Source organism: Triturus cristatus, chromosome 4_1 (genome assembly GCF_964204655.1).
Source record: "Triturus cristatus chromosome 4_1, aTriCri1.1, whole genome shotgun sequence".
Taxonomy (NCBI): Eukaryota; Metazoa; Chordata; class Amphibia; order Caudata; family Salamandridae; genus Triturus; species Triturus cristatus.
In genome coordinates this window covers 476688202-476709835 of record NC_140585.1, presented here as the reverse complement: position 1 = coordinate 476709835, position 21634 = coordinate 476688202, and the positions used below count along the sequence as shown (strand labels likewise).

Here is a 21634-nt window from a genome sequence, read left to right as displayed (position 1 = left end):
ATGGAAAAATGGACTGAAAAAAAAAATAGTTTAGTTTATTTAAAGGTGATCACAGACATTTCTGTCTGCTGATCCTACCAATTGCAGTAAGTAGCAATTTGCAACTTACTTCATTAATATTCATGAGGTAAGTCTGATTACAAACAACTCCTAATTTTACAAACCATCTTATCAGTACGTACATCAGTTCATAAAACTCAATAATGGTTGCAAATTGCTATCAGTGTTTTGAGACCAGTATTTAGCACAACTGGTCCTTAGTATCTTTGTACAGGGAAAGCTGGGTGACGTTTTACAACTTTGCTGATGCTAAACTCTCCACCACAGGCCCATACAAGGCTGTTTTCCAGCTGCAGGATGTCTCAACCACCAAAGGACTGGACAACCTGTGTGAGGAAAACAGCTGCGGATCCACAGCAGGTACATTTAAGGATGGAGCGAGGTTCAGGAGTTACAGCATCTTGCACGGCAAGGGATGGCTATGGAAACTTTTGGGATAAATGCAACACAAGATGAGATCACGCAAGAGGTGGTGAGTGGCACAGGTACCAAAGGCTGCAGCTTTGTTGAAACTCTGGCCTGAAAGTGGTGGCTGGGCCTGACCAATAGAATTCTATACAGGAAGGGGGTGGTATGCCAGGGTTGGTGTTCTGATGGGTGACTGCAGTCAAACACTTGCCTGTTAATGCTGCCACTATTTTAGGTTGAGCGTGAGCCAGCGCGCAAGTGCTGTTCTGCGAAGAGCTGTGGTAGTTCAGTACGGAGAGAAGCTTCACCCACTCCCCTGCGCTTATTTTTCATTGGCTTGTGTGTTTGTCCTTTGTAAATGCTTTTTCGGATTCATTATGAGGCTTGTTAGTCCCTCCTTAGTCCAGCTTTGTTGTCATTTGTATCCTCCCATGGCTACTGGCCCTTTACTTGGTTGTTACATGGGACGTGTACTATTTTCTTTATTAAGCAGCTGAAGCCGGAGCCTGCTGCAGACACGGACAAGGTAAATGTGGAGTGTGTAGAGGGGCACACATAGCATCACACAGCTTTTCAAACAACATTGGAGGATGTGGGGTCTAAAATTGCGCAACACAACATTTTTAGTGCCTTCTACACCCTCTCTCATTGTTATGCCTTCTTCTCCCCTCCAACCTCTCTCCCATTGTCTGTGCTTTCCTTTCCCCTCCCCACCCTCCCACCCATTGTCCGCGCCTTCTCCTCTCCACCCCAACCCACCCGGTCGCCCGCCCTCCCATTGCCCATGCCTTCTCCCTGCCCCTCCAACTCTCCCTGCCTACAGATGTCCGTGCCTTCTCCTCCTCTTCCCACCTGTTGTCCGTGACGCCAAGTTGCCAACCATTTGTAGTGTAATAGGTCTTGCGTAAATTAGACCTATTGCGTTGCAAATGCTTGGTTTTGCGGTAATACTCATGAGCATTATACTGTTTAAGTTTAGACTGTTAAGAAAGAGGTGGAAATACTGCCAAACATCCAGGTTAATGGAGGAAAAAGTAAGCTAAGCGCAGTTTTTAAAAAGGTGAACTTGGAAAGCTCACATACGCATGTGTTTCTGGTTTTTGGTTTTCACAACCATGCCCTTTTAATGAAGGATAGATGCAAAGTGTTAATGTTGAAGGTAAACAATAAGCAAATCAAAAAACAGTTTATGATCCGTTAAGGGCATGTTTAGGAAGCAATAAGTAAAACGATTGGAATAAGGACTTTATTTACTGCTTCTTACCTGTGAACCGTGACTAGTAGCCCTATCTGCTATTAATTTATGGTTATGCTTCACAGCACTTTATGATGGATTGCCTGTATTTTATGCCTTTCCTCTCATGAATATTTATTTTATTGACATGCTCATCTAATTTAGTTTACAGTATGTGGTAAATAACCATTACGCTGACATTTTTACTGTTTTCGAAGTCTTACTTCATGCAAAACATGTTTTCTGGTGGGGGCAGGAGTATGAAACAGAGCTATGCACTCGGTGAAAAAGTAAATGAGGAATATTTCATTGCTTGTCAATAAAATTCAGAAATAAGAATAGCAAACATGAATATTTATCAGTGATGTTGGAATGAATATTAATTTCCTACCTCGATACTCTGAGAATGTAAGCGCAGTCCTTTCGTTCATTCAGGTTAAATTGACTCTTATCATCTTCATGCTGTAGGCCATGGAATAAAAGAAAAGACAGATGCAGATATTAAAGAACAGTCCAGGGGAAATAGAAATGATCGAATACATTCTGATACTTCAATGATGAAAATTTTGGTGGCCTTTGAAGGTAGTCTACAAAGAGCTAACAATACAATCTGTTTCGCTTCAAAGTCACCTATGCTCTTTCTCTTTATAAAGCAGCGATTTGGGTTTTTATTGATGGTTTAAGGTTTGGCTGGGCTTTTTATAAAGTTTCATTGCACCAGAGCCATGCAAGTAATGTGCATCCCCCCCAAAATCTCAAATTGCTGAGTCAGGGTTTTGGAAAGTAAAATATAACTTGTCAGGGATACAAAAGCAGTACCCGGTCCCAGGTGTCCACATATAGTCTTTATGGAACGCACTAGCCCACAGGTCAGTCACTGGGTATCCAAATATGGTTTTATTGCCAGTACTCCAAAATAAATGCTGTATATTAATGGAACTCCTGTCCGCGGATGACATTTTATGGTACAAGTGATGCACGCAGGTCAGGCAATGAGTCTGCAGTCCCTCTTGCCAACTCAAATCTTGAGGAAACAGACTAGGGGTTCAAATGCGAATAACCCCGGAACACTTGATGGATAGCAATGAGGTCAAAAGTTCTGGACTCAGGAAGACCTCTTCCAGGCATGGCCAAAACTTCCCAGCCCAGGGGTTGCAGCAGAGATATTCCTCAAGGCTTCTGGTGGCAACAGGAACTTGCATACATGCCTAACATACACACCTACATGAACACTGTACTGTAGGGCAGGAGATAAGGTAAACAAGATGGCGGACTGTCAAATGAGCAAAGACTTGAACATCCTCACTTAAATCAATCCACCATCTTAAATTACAACACTCGCATTTTTTTAACTTTCTGTATTGAGATTTTGTTATAATTACATCTAATGTCACATTTCATTTATCATCACTTATCAGTTTATTTCACCTTTCTCCAGTTTGGGCGACCATCAGACTAATATCCAAATGGTCTATGAGGGACAAGTCCCCACTTTCCAAATCATTGCTATTGCCCTGTTGATCAGCAGTGCCCCCTGTTTGGACTCACTGGCCAACAGATCCATCTCCTCCCAGTGTTCACCATTTAGCAAGCTAGAAATCCACCACTGCTGCTGCAGTGCTGAATATAATTCATAATCCGGTGTACCAAGTCCACGTCCAGTTATGCGTAATTTAAGTTCATTAAGGAAATATCTGCGTTTCTACCCATCCCATATTAGCTTTTAAGAAGTATAAATAAAGGAAAAATACTCTAACTTATTATCATTTTTTTCCCTTGTTGTAGCAGCTTTGCGGGCAGGGCGGGACTGCTCTGCTGACAGAGCAGGGGAGGAGTGGTTTGCACTCCCTACGTGTACATGAATGTGTGGCCAGCTGTCTTTGGTGGAGAATATGCCCAGGCCCTCAGTCCCTGTCTAAACGCCTAACCACAACACTCAGACCTATCACAACGCTGCATTGCTGCGTTGTGATTGGCTCAGGAGAGCCTGGGTGCTTCGTATGTGCTCTGTTCCTGTTCTGGGAGAGACGCCGGTGGAGAGAGCAGCGAGACGCGGCAAGGAGGTATGTTTTTTTTCCCTCCCTCCCACCCCAGATCTGCACCAGTCGCCACTGCCAACATCCTATTACATTCAAAGTGTGAACATTAATGTTAGACAAGAGAGAAAAGGAAAGAAAGTCATTAGATGATCAAGAACAATGGGAAAGAAGAGCTTTCCAAGAGGAAGAGAAAAAGACATCACAAATGAATTAAGTTGCCACTTTGAACGTGACACTGGGGGAATTTAACTGGCAAGAGAGGCAGCCAGCTCAATTTTTCAAATCTCTCAAACGTACAGCAGAGAAAACAAATGCCTTTATTGAATGTAGTGAAAATGCATCACAATACCGAGCAGAATTAAAATAATGAAACGAACAGCAGGTCAAATGTCAAAAAAGTTATTAACAGATACATTTTGTGTGAAGTGAACACACCATGGATGGATTTAGAGAAGAAGTAACAATTGTTTGGAACACAACTGGACAGAGGTATGAATTTTGAACTGTGTTGTTCTCCTGAACCTTTAGCACTTTGACCTAATGAAAAATCTAGTTCTGTAAATGAACTTCTAAAATCAATTTGAACAGGCGTGGTCTGGGCCACCTATTGGGGCAGAGGCAAGATGGCGGCCGTGTAACCGTTGCGGAGTCACCTCCCGACCGATGTGTTGATGATTTGACACTCACAGGAACCTACGCCTGGTTTTTTAAGTATCTGATGGAAATATAGTTCGTCACCCCCGATGATTATTTTTCGTGATTTATCTCAACTTCCGTCACGAGCCGCTGCAGGGATTAGCTGTGGCATTTCGCGCAGCCAGATTAGCCTCCGGATACTACGGGTGTGGCTTGCTGGGAGCCTGTGGCCGTGGGCCGGTAGAATGGCCCCACGAAGAGGCGTACTGAAAGAGGCAGCTAACGGCTCCAAGATCGCCGCTACGTCCAAGAAGCCGCCCACTCCCAAGGTGTTGGAGGCTGCGCGAGCTCCCAACCAAGAGAGAGCAGCGGGGGGCAAGGGATCCTATTGGGAAGGTGAGGATTTCACGTGGTGTTTTTGAATTGTTTAGATGTTACTCTTTTCCTTTTTCTTTGGTGCCAAATTATCCTGGACTTAGTGTAATTCGATGTGCTCTTTATCCATAAGGGGGTGTATAAGGATCGCCTCTATTAATATATGCGGCTTAAATGACCCAGTCAAAAGGCGCAGGATAAAGGAGGACATTCGAATCTTGAAGGCAGATATTATCTGCCTTCAAGAAACTCATGTTGCCGCTAGTAATAAACAAATAATGGATTTTGATGGGTTTCAACTAATTTCATGGACAAGGCAAGACGGTAAAACAAGAGGTGTTGCAATATTGGCTCGTAGGGGTCTGGCTAGTTTTACGCGATCTCTTTCAGATAAATATGGCAGATGGGTTATAGTACAATGTTCAATTGACAGCAATATATTTACTCTATGTTCTGTTTATGGACCTGTATTGGATGATCCTGAACTCTTTGATTGGCTGACTTTAGAATTGGTGGGCTGGCCCTCCCCAATTATATTATGTGGGGATTTCAATATAAATCTGAGCTGTGCGATATCTAACCACCCCGAACTGATATATCAAGGGCGGAAACCAAAAGTGTTCAAGTCTCTTCTTCATCTAAAAGAATTGCATGGGTTGGTTGACATATGGGCACAAACAGAAGGAAACGACCCGGGGCTTACCTACTTCTCCGCCCCGTATAGAACCCACGAACGATTGGATTCTTTTTTTGTCTCGGGAAATATGGTTCAGGGCAGTAAGATCATGAAATTTCCCAGAGTTATGTCTGATCATAACCCTCTGGTCCTTGAACTGAATATTAAATGTCCAAAACAAATATCTAGCTGGACCTTTAACAGGGCATTGCTAAATGACAAGACTTATATAGACCACATGGCAAAATGGATTGCTAGGTTTTTAGAGTATAATATGAGAAGTACAGGGGTTCAAAATGTTTGGGACACTCTTAAGGCTGGGATCAGGGGTGAGACGACGCAGTTTGGCTGGGAGACTCAAAAGAAAGAGAAGAAAAAGATTAATGAGCTGTATGAAGCATTAGGAAAAGCTGAAACTAACCTCATTAAAGTACTCTCAGACGGTGGGGTGGCCGAGACAGCACAAACTGCAATCACAATTGCTAAATCGGCTATAACTCAAATTTCATTTGCCAAATCTGCTGGTAGATATCTAGCTTGGCGGTCTAAGCTTTATGAATGTAATGAAAGGGTGTGTCATATGTTTGCTGTCCGGGCGAGAGAAAAGGAGTCATTAACACGGATCGCAGGAATTTTAGACCCAGATATCGGTTTGGTCACTGACACAGGTGCAATTCTTCTGGCTTTTCAGAGATTCTACCAGAAGCTATACTTGGAAGATATAGATGATAACAGTGGGATCCAAGCTGAAAGAGAAAGATATCTTAGGGAGGCTAAATTAAATCAATTGACCTCTTCAGATCAGGATATGTTGGATGCCCCGATTCGGTCGGAAGAATTACAAGCTGCTATAGATTCACTCCCACCAGGCAAAGCTGTAGGCCGCGATTTTTTACCTGGCGAATTCTATAAGATTTTCCGAACTCAATTGGCTCCGATTATGTTGGAGATGTTTCTCTTAGTACAGAGTGGAGATACTCCTCCCGAATCCTGGAAAATGGCAAAGATTGCTATATTTTTAAAGAAAGGGAAAGCAGCAACAGACTTAGGGGCCTATAGGCCTATTACTCTGATAAACAGCGATATTACAATTTATTCTAAGATTTTAGCAAATAGACTAGCATTAGTCATTAAAGAAATTGTCTCTCCCCAGCAACATGGTTTTGTGCCTGGACGGGAAACTATAGATCATATACGTCGGACAATCGCATTATTTGACTATACTAAGGTTACAAGAGACCCTATGGCTTTAATTTTGCTGGATGCTGAGAAGGCATTTGATAGGGTCTCCTGGCCCTTTTTATGGGGCGGCTATGAAGTATAATGGTATCGGAGAGGGATTTATAAGAGCTATCCAAAGCATGTATAAAGATCCAAGTGCCAGAATAGCTTCAATGTGAATCCAATCGGGGATAATCAATATATTACGCGGCACTAGGCAAGGGTGTCCATGTTCCCCCCTGTTATTTGCCATCTATATTGATCCTTTAATCAGGAAGATTTTAGCAGATCCAAGAATCCAAGCTGTTCCTGCTAGAGGGGGGAACGTTAAAATCTTGGCATATGCCGATGATTTAGCCATTATAACAACCGAACCCCGGTCCACTCTTGTGAAAATAAATAATTTAACCCTGCAATTTGGTAGTATTTCTGGCTATCATCTGAACGAACTTAAAACGCAAATTGTCATTAATGAAAAAATTACTTTAACCGATCCACGGATAACATCAAGTGCTAGATATCTAGGCATTGAAATAAGTTCCAAAATTCAGGATATAGTGGCTATTAATCTGATACCATTAATACAGAAGATTAAATCCGACTCACAAAGGATGAATAAGCTACACTTGACATTAATTGGGAGAAGCAATGTCATTAAGATGATATTTTTGCCTAAAGTTTTATCTTTTTTTAGAGCGATTTCCTTAGATATAAATAAAATCTGGCTTCAGAAACTTGATCAGTTAGTCTCATGGTTCTTATGGGCGGGGCAGCGCCGCAGAAGGGCTCTTAGATATATGACTCTATCTAGAGACAGGGGAGGGTGGTCTGTCCCTAACTTTCCAACTTACTATTGGGCAACTGCGTTGAAACAGATGGGGGAATTGCTAAACGGGGGGAATTTGCAAGGTGGGGAAATATTAATTTATCGTTTGATTTATGGGATAGAAGCCAGAGGACTTCTTATGCGCCATATAGATTATGCCTATTTTAAGAGGGTTAAATTTAAGGTTTTGCTTGGAGCTTACTGGGTCTGGACAGCAGTTAGGGAAAAGGTTGGGATTGGGCAGTTGCATTTATACTCCCCTTTAGTAAATAATACTCTACTTCCGGATATATTTCAAGATGCATATTTTAAACACTGGATTGAAGAAGGTATTTGGTGTGTAGGGGATTTTATTTCTGACACTAAAATTTTGACCTTTGAGGCTCTAAAAGAGAAATTTGGGATCAAGAACAATTTAAAAAAAATATATTTACAGATAAGGGATTTTTTTACGAGAAAATTAATGTCTCGGTATAGAATTCCTTTATTAGATATGATTTTTGGAGGGCAAGCCACAGCATCTTCGTTATATAAACTTCTAAACGGTGTGATGGGGGACGATTTAGCCAAACATTTTGATAGATGGCAAATGGTATTACATGCCGGACAGGCAGAATGTGAAGTCTCTCTTATGTATAGTAAAACGGCTTGTATTTCGGCAAGCTTGCAGGTAAAATGCTTTAAAACTTGGTGTGATTTATATATAACTCCGGCGCGTATCTATCGATGGGGGGGGTCTTCGGGGATACACTGCTCTCGGTGTGGGCTGCTGGCAGCAGATAGCACACATATGTTTGCTACCTGCCCCAGTCTTAATCAACTGCTGATTAAAGTGGAATCGCGTCTAGAATCTATATTTGGTTATCTAGTCCCACTGACCCCCCAGATTATAATGCTTGGGATTTGTAATCAAGAAATAGAGGAGGCTAACAGGAAGTTGGTTTATATCATAATGGCTGTATTACAACTTTGTTTGGCTACTGCCTGGTTAGATCAGGATCCTCCTTCAATACATGTGTGGTTTAGTAAATTAATCTATTTTTACAACTGGGAGATTTCTGTGTTTAGGAGAAGAGGTAGTCGGGCAAGGGCTAAAGGGGAAAAGATATGGGAACCATTAAGCAAGTGGTTAAATAAGGATTATTAGTTATTGGGGTGTAAAGTCCCCCGTAGTATGTTTATATGGTTTATATCTTTTTTCTTTGCTATTCTCCCTCCCTGTTTGGATCCACCAGGGTGGGTGGTTTAAATTGGAAAAATTGGACATCGGGGATGTTTCTTTTCCCTTTTTGTATTTCACTGTCAATGTTTATGTTCTGTCTCTGATGTCTCAATAAAGATTTTTAAAAAAATACATAAATAAAAGAACAGGTGTGGTCTGGCCACGCAAGAAGATGGCCGCCTGAAGAGTAAGCTCCGCCGCGGGATGGGTCCCTGATGGGATTTCTTCACTCACCTGTGTCCGCAGGGCTTCCTTTTCCTGCCCAGCTGTGGTCGGAAGGCATAAGGACAGGTTTGGCTGAGTTTCCTGGCGGCGCACGATGGCGGTTTCCCGACGCTGAGCGTTGGTGAGGTGCCCGTGCAGCTCCGCTCTGCCCCACGGTTTCCATCCAGCACGTAGCCCTAGGCCACGCCTTCTCTCCCTCACAAGGCCACGCCTTCTATGCCATCAGGAATAGCGAGCATTACCTCAGCCTGAACCTCGCCTCCTTCTACTAATGAATCCGTGCCTCCTGGTAACTTCCAGCCTGGCTGCAGGGGAGGCAGTGCTTTTCAATGACTAAATAGCAATCCTCAGACCGCGCCTTCTAGTCTGACAGGGCCATTTTGCCTCATCTTTTACAGCGAGCGCGCCTTTTTCTGCAGTTTTAAGAGGCTTCTTTTGTCTAACGGGACCGCGCCTCCTGTTACTGCTATAGTGACATATTTATTAATTCCTGAGGCTGTGCCTTTCACCTTAAATACGATTGAGCCTTTATTGTCACAAATTGGTGTCTTTTGTGGGAATTGACAGCATAACTCATTATTTTCTCCTCTGAATTTATTATTAAGGAGACTTTCTCTACATTCCTCAGCATATGCTTACCTTGAACCTGCCTCCCTCCTTTTATTTTACTGCATTTCTCTAAAGTATACTTATATATGCCAAAATATATAAGTTTGTGAATTGAGGAGGAGACAATTAACGACTAATTTTCCAGTGGAACTGTTTTTTACCACACATCAATACCTGGAAGACAATTTCTCCATTTCTCCTCAAAATATACATAACTTCTCAGCCATTGTCTGTGCAATTCTAATATATTGTTGATATCTCTCATGAAATCTTCTCTTTGCCTCCACACATGCTCTTTATAACAAACTGTGTTTGCGCTACTAATGTACATGACATACTGCTAATCTCTGCATTTATTGACTAAACAGTTGCCAGCTGTAATATTGTTGTAAGCATGTTTATAAATTTCTTCAGCTGTCTTTCACAATAAGTTTTTTCAAATCGACTATATACAACTGCTTTACGTCATGAAACAACGTCTCTACGCTACTTCAAAGTTTCCATCAAACGTAAAATCCAAATGTCTACTAATAAGCACGGAAGCAAAAAAACTAAACAACTTCTCTTCGCAGAAGTTCTGAAACAATCTAATGCCATGCCAACGAAAGGATATGCATCTTCTTCAACCAATTTGCCTCAGGCTTCGCCCCTGCTACTGACCAGCGGAGACCATGCAACGTATATTGCATGAAATTTCTGGGGTCAGTCGTCGACTGGAAGATATGGATGTCACAATCACATCTTTGGCTGAAGAGACTAAGTCAATTAGAGCAGACATCACAAGCTTTCATACCAGAATTGAAGGTCTTGACTCTAGAATACTGGTAATGGAAAATTGTCTTGATTCAGTTCAAAACACAGGCCAAGATCATTTTCTTTCTTCACAGCAAAATCATTGACTTAGAAGATCGCAGCAGAAGAGACAACATTCGCTTCTTTGGATTTCCAGAACATATCAAAGGCCAAAACACCGGAGCATTTCTTTGCGGTATCCTACCAAACCTGACTGGCATTTTCTTCACTCCCCCTCTAGAAATTCAAAGAGCTCACAGAATTGGCCCCCCACGTAAAGACCCTGCAGGGCGTCCGAGACCAATTATTGCCCGTTTCCTTTGTCATGAGCAAACAAGAGAATTACTGGCTGCAGCTCGCTCGCATGGCTCCTTTTTGTTTAAGGGTCATATCATCCACATGGCAGCTGATTTTTCTAAGGAGACGAATGAAAGACGGAAGGCATTTTTCTCCATGCGACCTCAATTACGACAACTAGACATCAATTATGGTCTGTTTGAACCTGCGTGCTTCCGCATCTCCAGAAATGGAGATACTAAAGACTTTTATGATCCAGAACATCTACAGAAATTTCTAGATATCAAACCTCAAGACATGGAAACACAAACCTCACAACGTGACCAGTTTCAACCATCCTCTTCCTTCTCCTTGCAGTTGCCGGAGTGCAGTCGACCAAACCTTAATAACTTCAGGCACCGTGGTAGGGATTTAGAAAGAGCCAGTCGCTCCCAAGAAGATAAAAACTCAGCTTTGCAATCTGTTTGTACTTTTACACAAGAACCGCATAGAGACAAATCTAGGTCCTCTCTTAAAACTACCTCAGATGCGGACTGAACAACTTACTGTTATTCAATTGGTTATTTATATGCTTAGATATAGTTAATAGTATACCTCATATTTATTCTTGGTCTTTATTCATTAATATTAATACAAGAATGAATTTGTTTGCCTCTGCATGTTATTATATTCATACATTATTAGATGAATTATAGTCAGTATTATTCCTCTGATGCGGACTGATCAACTTCCTGTTATTCAATTGGTTCTTATATGCTTAGATATAGTTAATAGTAGACCTCATATTTATTATTGGTCTTCATTCATTATTATTAATACTAGAATTAATTTGTTTGCCTATACATGTTATCATAATCAAACATTATTAGATTAACTATAGTCAGTATTGTTACTCTACTCTCTATTTATCCAATTCTGTATCTATGATGCTATTTTCTCTTATAATGATTGCCTGCGTTTCCATCATATTATAGTACAGTACGTTACCTTCAATTACAGTATACTATTTCAATATATATTTTTCTATTTATACCTCTGATATTAATTACTAGTATGTGCCACACCATTTTTAAGCTCTTTTTCATTGCTAGTACTTCACATTCCATCATACGCCAATGATATTTGAACCCTTTTAACCCTGCCATCATATATTGTATTCTTCCCCTTTATATTCTTATTGTTTTATTTTAATAAGATTTTCATATTTTACTGTCAATATTACAAGTTATGACATGTTGCCAAAGGCCATGTTCGAATATAGTTATTTTGATATTTAATTGCTTAATTACATTTTTTTTATAATTTTTCATCTTACGTAATTAATAACTTAATATCATTTCATGCCTATTTTATGTGCAATGTATTCTCTTTTCGACCAGTATATGTGATTTTATTGTTAATTTTTCTCCCTATTACGAAGAATTCCATAGTTACTAAATCCTAATTTTGTTCATATTCACTCTTCTGACATCTTCTATCGTATTCAAGTATCCTCACCAATATATTATCATGGGTTCTCTATCTTATACTATCACCTGCCATACTACTTCCTTCTTTTCTCTGGTGGGGTCCTTTCCCACGGCGGTGCTCTAGTGCGCCCAGACCTGCGGTTCACAGTCTAGGATCCCCAACTTTCTTTTATTTGTACACTCTTCTCTCATTTAACTGTTATAATACCCTCATTCCTTCCCTCCCTCTTTCCATTATTCTACTCCCAAAACAACAAAAAACATCTTCTTGCATTGTTTCTACATTATTATCTGTCTAACCCTAATTCTTCACTTTTGATTGTTCTTATTTAACCAAATACTTATGTTTTTGTACGGAGCCAGGGTACCTCTTTTTTGCCTTTTCCTCCTTTTATTTTTAATTTCTTCCTCTCCTCATCTAGCTAAGGACATTGAATATTGTTTTATTTTCTATTATCAATATTGGTTCTGCTTTAATATGACAAAAACACACCCCTTATGTACAATCACATGGAACATACATGGTCTCACCCATTACATTAAACGGAAGAAAGTACTTTTTTATCTTCAGTCTAAACATGTGGATGTGGCCTTTTTGCAAGAAACCCTTTTAGATACACTAGAATCTGACAAGCTATGCAGGGAGTGGGTGGCATAGGTCATTCACAGTAGTATTCAAAAAGGTGAATCCACAGACGCTGGCCCGCTCCGCAAATGTGGAGTTGCAATCCTTATTCGCAAATCACTTCCCGTTACCGTCTTAAAAATGTGGTCCGACTCGGATGGGCGTTATGTATTTGCTAAACTGCGAATTGGTGACTCACACATTTGTGTAGGATCTGTTTATGCTTCGAGGGGTTCCAAAAAGTCATTCTTTCTTCAGTTGTCCCGTCTGTTAACAGAAATTTATGCATCACAATATCTGATTGGCGAGGATTGGAATCTGAAGCAAGATCCCATTCTAGATAAAACAGGTCCATTAGACAGGGGAAATGCTGCAGATAGGGCTTTATTAGGTGACATAATATCGGATAATGGATTAGTTGACCATTGGTGTCTGAGTCATCCAACAGATTCTGAATACACCTTCTTTTCTTCCGCTCATGGCAGCTTCTGCTGCGCTATAAGTGGATCATTCTCATTCTCTGGGGCTTTGATCTATCGCCCTCCTGGCAATAGCAGTACTTTTCTTAACTCATTAGGGGAAACACTCAATCACGCTCTGCTTAGATATGCCAATTTTAACATGCTCGGAGATATAAATCTATACTTAGAATGTGGTAACAACCCTGGGGTCACCACCTTCCTGGAAACAATCACTTCCCTTGGCCTGAATCAACTGGTTAAGGCGCAGACACACAAGGCAGGACATACGTTAGACAGAGTCTGCTCCATCTTCACCTCACTTCGGATAGAGGCACCTATCCCGCAGGCTTGGTCAGACCATTTCTTCATCCCCCTGGCCATCTTAATACCCAAGACTGTACAGGTAGCCATGAACAGTCCCATGGTGGGCCGAGGCGTAACTGGCATCTGCTAGCCACTAACCCCAATCTGCCCAAAATTGCCCAAGAAAACACGCCAACTCTTACTGGTGAGCCAGCAGAGGATTCCCACCGCTTCCACACTTGGATGACGACTATAAGTGAGGAATTAATTCCATCCAAGCACACTACCAGAAGGGGTAAAATAATATCAAACAATGACCCATAGTTTACAAAAGACCTAGCGAAGCAACATCTACACTGTAAACAACTAGAACGTAGATGGAGAAGGGGTTATTAGGTAGCCAATTTACATATCTTTAAAACTTACAGGAAACTATATCACTCACCTATTAAATTAGCAAAAAAAGATTATTTTGGTAACAGAATAGCTATGGCGAAGCAAAACCAAAAAGAGACATTTGCAATCGTTAATTCCTTTATTGACTTCAAAGCCTTTCACTCAGAGGTTCCTCCCTCTCAAACTCTTTGCAATGATATTGCAAAATATTTTGAGGACAAGATCAAGAACATCCAAAATGATTTTGGAACTTTAAGTTCACAAGAACCTGTTACCGAACATGAGCCGGACTATAGGCATGATAGGCCCGTCCTTCACGCCTTTGAAACTGTAACTCTTTCACAGACACACAAAGCTATTTTACCGTGGAAATCAGGTTCGCCATTGGATGCGTGCCCCCCAACGATACTACATCATATCATGGATATAGTAAATCCTGTGATTATTGACATTATGAATTCCTCTCTTACCTCCGGCATGGTGCCCGATGAGTGGAAATTTGCTATAGTGAAGCCACTAAAGAAAAAACTAAATATGGACCCATCTAATCTTTCCAATTATAGGCCTATATCCCTACTGCCCATTTTGGGTAAAATTACTGAAAGAATGGTCTATAAGGAACTCTAATTTCTCTGAAACAGCCCAGATTTTTCACCCTCGACAATCCTGCTTTTGCCTGAAACATTCCACAGAATCTGCACCACTAGAGATATCAGACACACTGAATTTCATCACAGATATAGGCAGGAAGGCAGTGCTGATCCTTCTCGATTTGTCTGCCGCTTTTAATACCATCTCTCATGACATCCTCTTGGCCAGACTAAAATCTTGCAGCATTTCCGACACGGCACTGGCTTGGATCAAGTCCTTCCTGTCCAACTGGAGGCAAGCCGTCTCCCTTGGCACCTTCCTTTCCTCAGAACGCACCATCACCACTGGAGTCCCACAGGGCTCCTCACTTAGCCCACTTCTATTTAATATATACATGGCCCACTTATTTCCCTCGTTTCAGCTTATGGGATTGAAACAATATCTTATGCTGACGATACTCAGCTGATCCTGTCCCATGATAAAAACTCCACGGAAGCAGAAGAAAACTTCAAATCTTGTCTCATGGAGGTCATCAAATGGATGAAAAACAATCACCTCCGATGTAACACGGATAAGACAGAAATCCTGCTGATAGGAAAAGATAACCCCTTTCAACCCAAGGTTTGGTGGCCGGAGGATGCAGCAGCCCCTCCATCCACTGTGGAGGTGGCCAAAAACCTGGGGGAGTGGTTTGACTCCTCCCTTTCCTTCAAACCCCATGCACTTAAGGTGGCAGGTACATGCTTCGGCTTAATTAAAACCATGACAATATTTTTTGATTTGATTCCGCCCTCAGCGAGGAAAACAGTGGCGGTGGCAATAATACTTTCGCGCCTAGTCTACTGTAATAGCCTCCTGGCAGGGATCAATAAATCAACCCTGAAGAGGCTACAGGTATTGCAGCATGCAGCAGCCAGATTGGTTTTAAAACTTCCCAATAGGGCTTCAGACTCAGCAGCGCTAAAAACTCTTCACTGGCTCCCGCTACACAAGAGAATTCTATTCACTCCTTGTCACTACCTTCAGAGCTAATTGCCGACTGGGGCCAGTATATCTCTCTACAAGATTCACACCATACACTACAGCAAGGACACTTAGATCTTCATCTACAAACCTACTCAAACCGCCTGTTTTTAAACTTAAAAAGCGGGGAGGGAAGTCTGCAACTGTGTTAGGTGCAAAGGCTTGGAATCTTATGCCAAATAAATTGAGATCAATAGAATCTGAAATGCAGTTTAGGAAGGCCCTATAGACCTGGATCTATGGAGCACCCGACGAACTTTGCCCAGCCCTCATCTAGGTCTCCATTCTCCACCGCTAAGTTTGCTATCTGTACAGCGCCAGGAGGCTCCTTTTGGAGTGAAAGTTCCCGCTTTATAAATACCACATTTCATTTAATTTCATTTCATACTGTCCTATTTAAATACATGGGGGAAACTTAAAGGAGTGACTTCCGGTCTCTACAAAATCTTTACATCTCATCTTTTTTCTAAAACCCTCTCTCATGATCTTCAGTGTAAATGGCAATCCTGTTTATCAATCTCTTACACAGACACTGAATAGGAACAGCTCCTGGAGAATATACATAAAGGAGTCTCAAATTCTGTTTATTCAAAATACTTCATGATTGGCACTGGTCACCAGTCAAACTACATAAAGCTGGTCTTCTTCCCCATACTACCTGCTGGAGATGCTCCAATTCTGGCTGCGACACAACCCACATTGTCTGCGAATGTCCAAGTATACAATCTTTTTGGAATTATATTGGTACTACTTTGCACTCCATAATGCCACTGCACCTGCCACTCACACCAGCCAATATTCTGATACATGATTTAAGACACTCCCCAAAACTCTCCAAACCACAACATCGTCTTTTTCACACTGCTTTGGCCAGAGCTAAAATATGTATTCTACGTCATTAGAAATCATCTTCACCACCTTCACAGGAAGAATGGTTGGTAGCCATGATACAAACGAAAGAACAATCTATAATCTTCAAGATCAAGCTGACATATTTCTTCAGACGTGGTCACCCTTTCTAAAAACAAAAGTTATTGATTCTTCTGTCCCTCGTGTTCTTCCTAACACACCCAATCAAGAAGACTAATTCATTGTTCTATATCCTTGTTTACTCTGTTTTATAACCTCTTTTACTCTTCTATTCTTCTCTTTTCTTTTTTTTTCTTTTCTTCCTATATACTTTTCCTTTCTATTTCTCTCCCTCTTTTCCCTCTTTTCTCCGTATCCTGGCTCATTCCCTTCTATTAATCCTACTGTCTTATATTCTTCTTCTTTTCTCATATATTACATTATGACATTCTTTTATCCCCAATCTACTTTGTCTTATTCTTTACAAGGTAAGTACTTTCCTGTGATAACAATTATTTATATCATTTACATATTTCTAATTCTTACTCTTCACGCATTTCTCCCCCCTCCCCTTTGCCCAATGTTCTTTCCCTTCACTATTTGTTTGCTTGCTTACGCTCTATCTTTTTCTCTATTCAACTATTTAAATATTTATTAGTACTATATTTATTCACATATGTCATTTCTGTATACCTTTTTAAATAACAAATGCCATGTAATTATTGCTACTTTTCACTTTTACAAATTTCGTTATTTATTTATTACCAATCTTATTGCCTTCTTGTTTTTTATTCTCATGATGTATTCTTATTGTAAAATACAATACAAAATTTCAACACAAAATAAAATCAATTTGAAAGGAACTTTAACAAGACGTTTGATGCACAATGATTAGATTTAATTTATTTGGCACAACTCATTCAATGAAAAAACGTTCTCTAGATCAATATAATTACAAGACTGGTCATTGTCTCTGGATATGCATTACTCTGGGAATGAGTATGGTAAAAGTAAGGTTATTTGAAAGGCTACTTCAGTGAGACAATAATTTTATCTAGCTTTAAGTAGGAGCGTAGCAAATATTTTCTTTGAATTTTTTATGTTGTTATACGAAGTTACGTCTACGTATAATGTGACCTAATTCTATTAAGCTTCTTATTTACATACCAAAGAACCACAACACAACCTTGGTGTAGAGGTGCTATGAAAGTAACCGTAAAAATGAAATCGTGTTAGAAAAGGGAGTGCAAACACAAGACAGAAAACATGCATCCTGCTACTAAAGGATAAACTAAAGCTAGTTGGTAGAAATACAAACATGGTTCAGAATTAGAGTTGGTGAACACTCTTCAAATTCCCAAAGTCTTTATCAAGCTCTTTTCTCATGTAGTTACTGCGACAATGAGTTAAACCCAGCAGCTGTATGATGCTTGTACTGCAGTGGTCATTACACTGTATAGTCATTTCATGTTAATACATCACAAGTCATCATCGTTTCAGTGGCAATACAGGTTCTTCTACAGCACAGTGAAGAGCTACTCTGGTGTGCATGCATATTGGTTTGTGTGGAACTTAGCCCTCTCTGCAGAGTTACCCCTCCTTAACCCCTCCCCCCACACACAAACATTTTGCCTTCACCCCCCCTGTTCATGAATTCCTTTGTGTTGGCATTAGGACACTCTGCACTTTACCACTGCTAATCAGTGCTAAAGTGCTTGTGCTCTCTCTCTGCTTGGTAAAATTAGCTGTCACCTGCTTTGTACATTAGATTTACTTGTAAGTACCTAGTATATGGTAATACCTGTTACACAGGGTCTGCAAATCAAATGCTATCAGTTGGCCTGTTTAGGGAGGACCTGGCTTGACAGTTAGGGCTGGACTGTTCCTATAAGGAACAGGGTCAAGACTGATTTGCATATGGCTGACTCCTAACCGGGGTGGTGTAGTGAGCAAAAGAATGATGGATTACACCCAGATTCTTGTGAGGGGGGGTTAATGTTTTCATTTTCAACCATTCCGTCCATCAATTGTTTCTTTTGCACTAGTTGGCCTGTAGCACTCGTGCCACCCACTAAAATAGCTTTTTAAAACATCTCAGGCCTGCCATTGCAGCCTGTAGTGCAGTTTTAAACTGCCAATTCGGCCTGGCGAAATAAACTTTTTCTCACAACATAAGGGAGTCATTGGACATGTCAGCATGCTTATTCAGATTTAAATTCTTTTCATTAGAACCTAAAGTTTTGGAGATGTTACATCGATGATGCATTTCAAATGTGGTTCAACATTATAAATGATAGTATCAAATTTACCTGTGAATAGAGCAAAGAGAAGCTACCATCCCTAGATTTATTACTTTACCCAAAGGATGGGAGATTACATTCTGAACTTTACAAGAAACCAATGGCACTGAACTAATTTTTGCTACATGACAGTTTCCATCCCAAGTCATTACGGGATAATTTGCCAGTTAGGCAATTTTTACAAGTGAGAAAAAGTTGTTCTGAAACAGATAAATTTGACAAACATTCAGATTCATTGAAGCAAAAACTTGCAATCAGAAAATACCACTCATCAACTGATTAATCCAGCAAAGGAGAGAGCGCGTAACAACAGAGATGCTCTCTTGAAGACCTATCAACGTTCTAAAGATGACAGATTGATTTGTGTGAATACTTTTAGTAAAATAACTACTTTCTTTCAAAAAAGCATTGTAAAGAATTGGCACATCCTGAATACTGGCGAATTGGAGATAGTTAACACCATGTTTGCATTTAGATGAGGTAAGAATCTTAAAGGTACTCTAGTACACACCATACCAAATCCCTCAGGATTGAACACCCAGACAACTCTATGGGCGATGCCAAAAGTGACGAACATTTCCTCTGTGGTTCCTGCTCAAAATGCAAGTTCACATTATCAACTACATCTATAGATCTTGGATTGAATACGCCTTGGGAGCTGAGATGGCACACCCATTGCAATATTAGCAGGGTGATATACCTTTTGAGATGCACCAGTGCTCTTCCATATGTGGGGATTACAACAAGGAAAGTGAGGCAGCAATTCATTGAGCCTCCCTCCACAATCTGGTGTTGAGGAAATAACACCAAATTAAAGAGACACTACCTCACACAGGGACACTCTGAAGACGATCTTTTTGGATAGTGATTGATAAACCTATGATACAGAAACATTTGAAAGATCCAGAACAGAGTATATTTTAAAAGGGCCAAAGATTGGTCTATTGATTACGCAGCCATAAAGTTTGTCTAAATGAGAACATTCTATGGATGAGCCTATCCATGGCATGACCATACTACCCATTAAGGACTTGCAACTCTGTTCACTGATCCTTATTTGACTTCAGTTTCTAAAAACATAATTTCTTAGAATATTTATCAGACACAATATCCAGGAATACATATTTAGTTTACATAGTTAAATGTCATAGTACCATCATTCACCATAATGCCAAACTTTTCCGTTTTGAAAGTGTGAGTTGTAATTATTATGACAGATGATTTTTCTTAATATTTACAGAGAACATTGGATTTAACTCTCCAAAAATGTGTACATGGTTTTACACCAAGCTGTGTGAGGCCTTATGCCTATAACCCCTCCTAGACCCTCTTCACCTTAAATGTGAAGAAAAAATAACGTGTGTGCTGTTGTGAAGGCTATCACTCCTTTAGTACTGAACTACGGACCCCATAATGCTTGTGCATTGCATAATCTAAACCCTTACGTCCAAACTGCTACAGACCACTGCGCATATGAAGCGGCTGTCTGCTTTTCAGCTGGTCTCTTTACCAAGATGGACAAAGAAAGTAGCAAACTATTGAAAATGGCCTTGTTTGCAGTGTTACCCCAAACATTTTTACTTCATCCTCCTCTTTTTCTGACCTTGTTTTTGTTGGCTCCAGGACTCTAGAACTGGTTAGCAGTGATAAAGTGCTCAAAGTACATGTGCTGCTCCCCTAAACATGATGACATTGGCGTGTACATGATTGGCACATTTGTTGTATGGGTATGTCCCTTGTAAAGCGGTACACCATGTATCAAGGGCCTGCAATCCAAACATTACTATTGGGTTGGCAGCACACATAAGTAGCCTTTCTAACCTGTCTCAGGCCTACCACTGCAGTGCTTGTGTGTGCAGTTTACTTCCACTTTGACTTGGCATTTAAAGCTACTTGCCAAGCCTTAAAACACCCATTTTATTACACATAAGTCATCCCTAAGGTAGGTCTTAAGTAACCCCAATGGTAGGGGGCTATGAAAGTAAAAGGTAGGGAATGTACCTTTATATTTTGCATGTCCTGGCAGTGACAAATTGCCTATTTAGTTTTTCACTACTGTGAGGCCTACGCCTCTCGCAGGCCAGCATTGGGACTTCCTTAATATACTTTTAAGCTGCAATTCCTGATCAGAGAGGAGTAGCTTCTTGACATTTGATATGCTTGCAATGGTAATGATAAATCCTCCTCACTGTTGAAGCTGGAATTAACATTACTATTTTATAAATGTCACTTTTAGAAAGAAGAAATTTCTCTGTACTTTCTGCTCTTTGTGCCTGACAGCCTGTCTCCAATGCATGTCTGAGACAACTACACTTTGTGCATTCCCTCTAGGTAGCCACAAACACAGACAGGGGAGGCTCATCTGCATTCTGAGTACTCATCTGCATTCTGATGGGTCTTCGTGGACAAGAAGGAATGGGAAGGGATGACACACTTCAATAGGTAGCGTCCTGTCCACACACAAAACACTGCTTTACCCCCGAAGGTTAGCCTGACAGACAGGACTGGGTTGAAAGGGATCCTAGTGCATTTCAGAAAACTTCTTTGAAGACACCCCTACATCAAATGAAACTTTGAGTATAAGTACTGGGTCTTTGACCCCCTAAGATCAAACACTTTTAGACCTGAAACCAGACATTGCTGTTTCTACATTTGGTCACTGCCAGAATTGATTGTTGTGCTTCCAGGAGGGGCTGTCACTCTGATAACTGCTTTGCTGTGTTGGCCTACTGCTTGCTGAGCTGACTACCACTTTACCACCTACCTTGTGTTGTTGGCCTACTGCCTGCTACCTTTTTGCTGAGATAAACTACAAGTGTTCGCCAAAGGCTTATTGGATTGTCCCTTGTTAATGTGGGACTCTGCCATTTGTGAGTACAATAGCTGTAACATTGCACCTGATCGGCAGCACACCTTAAAATGAAAGAGCGCTCCACTTAGTCGTGACTGAGAGCACTGTTTCAACCAAATACGCAGAAGCATTGAGGGAATCTCAAC

At 40.7% G+C, this 21634-nt stretch overlaps 1 protein-coding gene across 11 annotated transcripts in view; it reads right to left on the bottom strand.

The window, feature by feature from the left end:
- Window positions 1-21634, bottom strand: part of PIK3C2G (phosphatidylinositol-4-phosphate 3-kinase catalytic subunit type 2 gamma) — a 2048585-nt gene that overhangs the window by 1412306 nt on the left and 614645 nt on the right. For all 11 annotated transcript variants that reach the window (XM_085652678.1, XM_085652687.1, XM_085652677.1 and 8 more), the window contains one exon: window positions 2094-2164. In XM_085652678.1, coding sequence (XP_085508804.1) covers window positions 2094-2164 — 71 coding nt within the window. The remainder of the gene's footprint in view (window positions 1-2093; window positions 2165-21634) is intronic.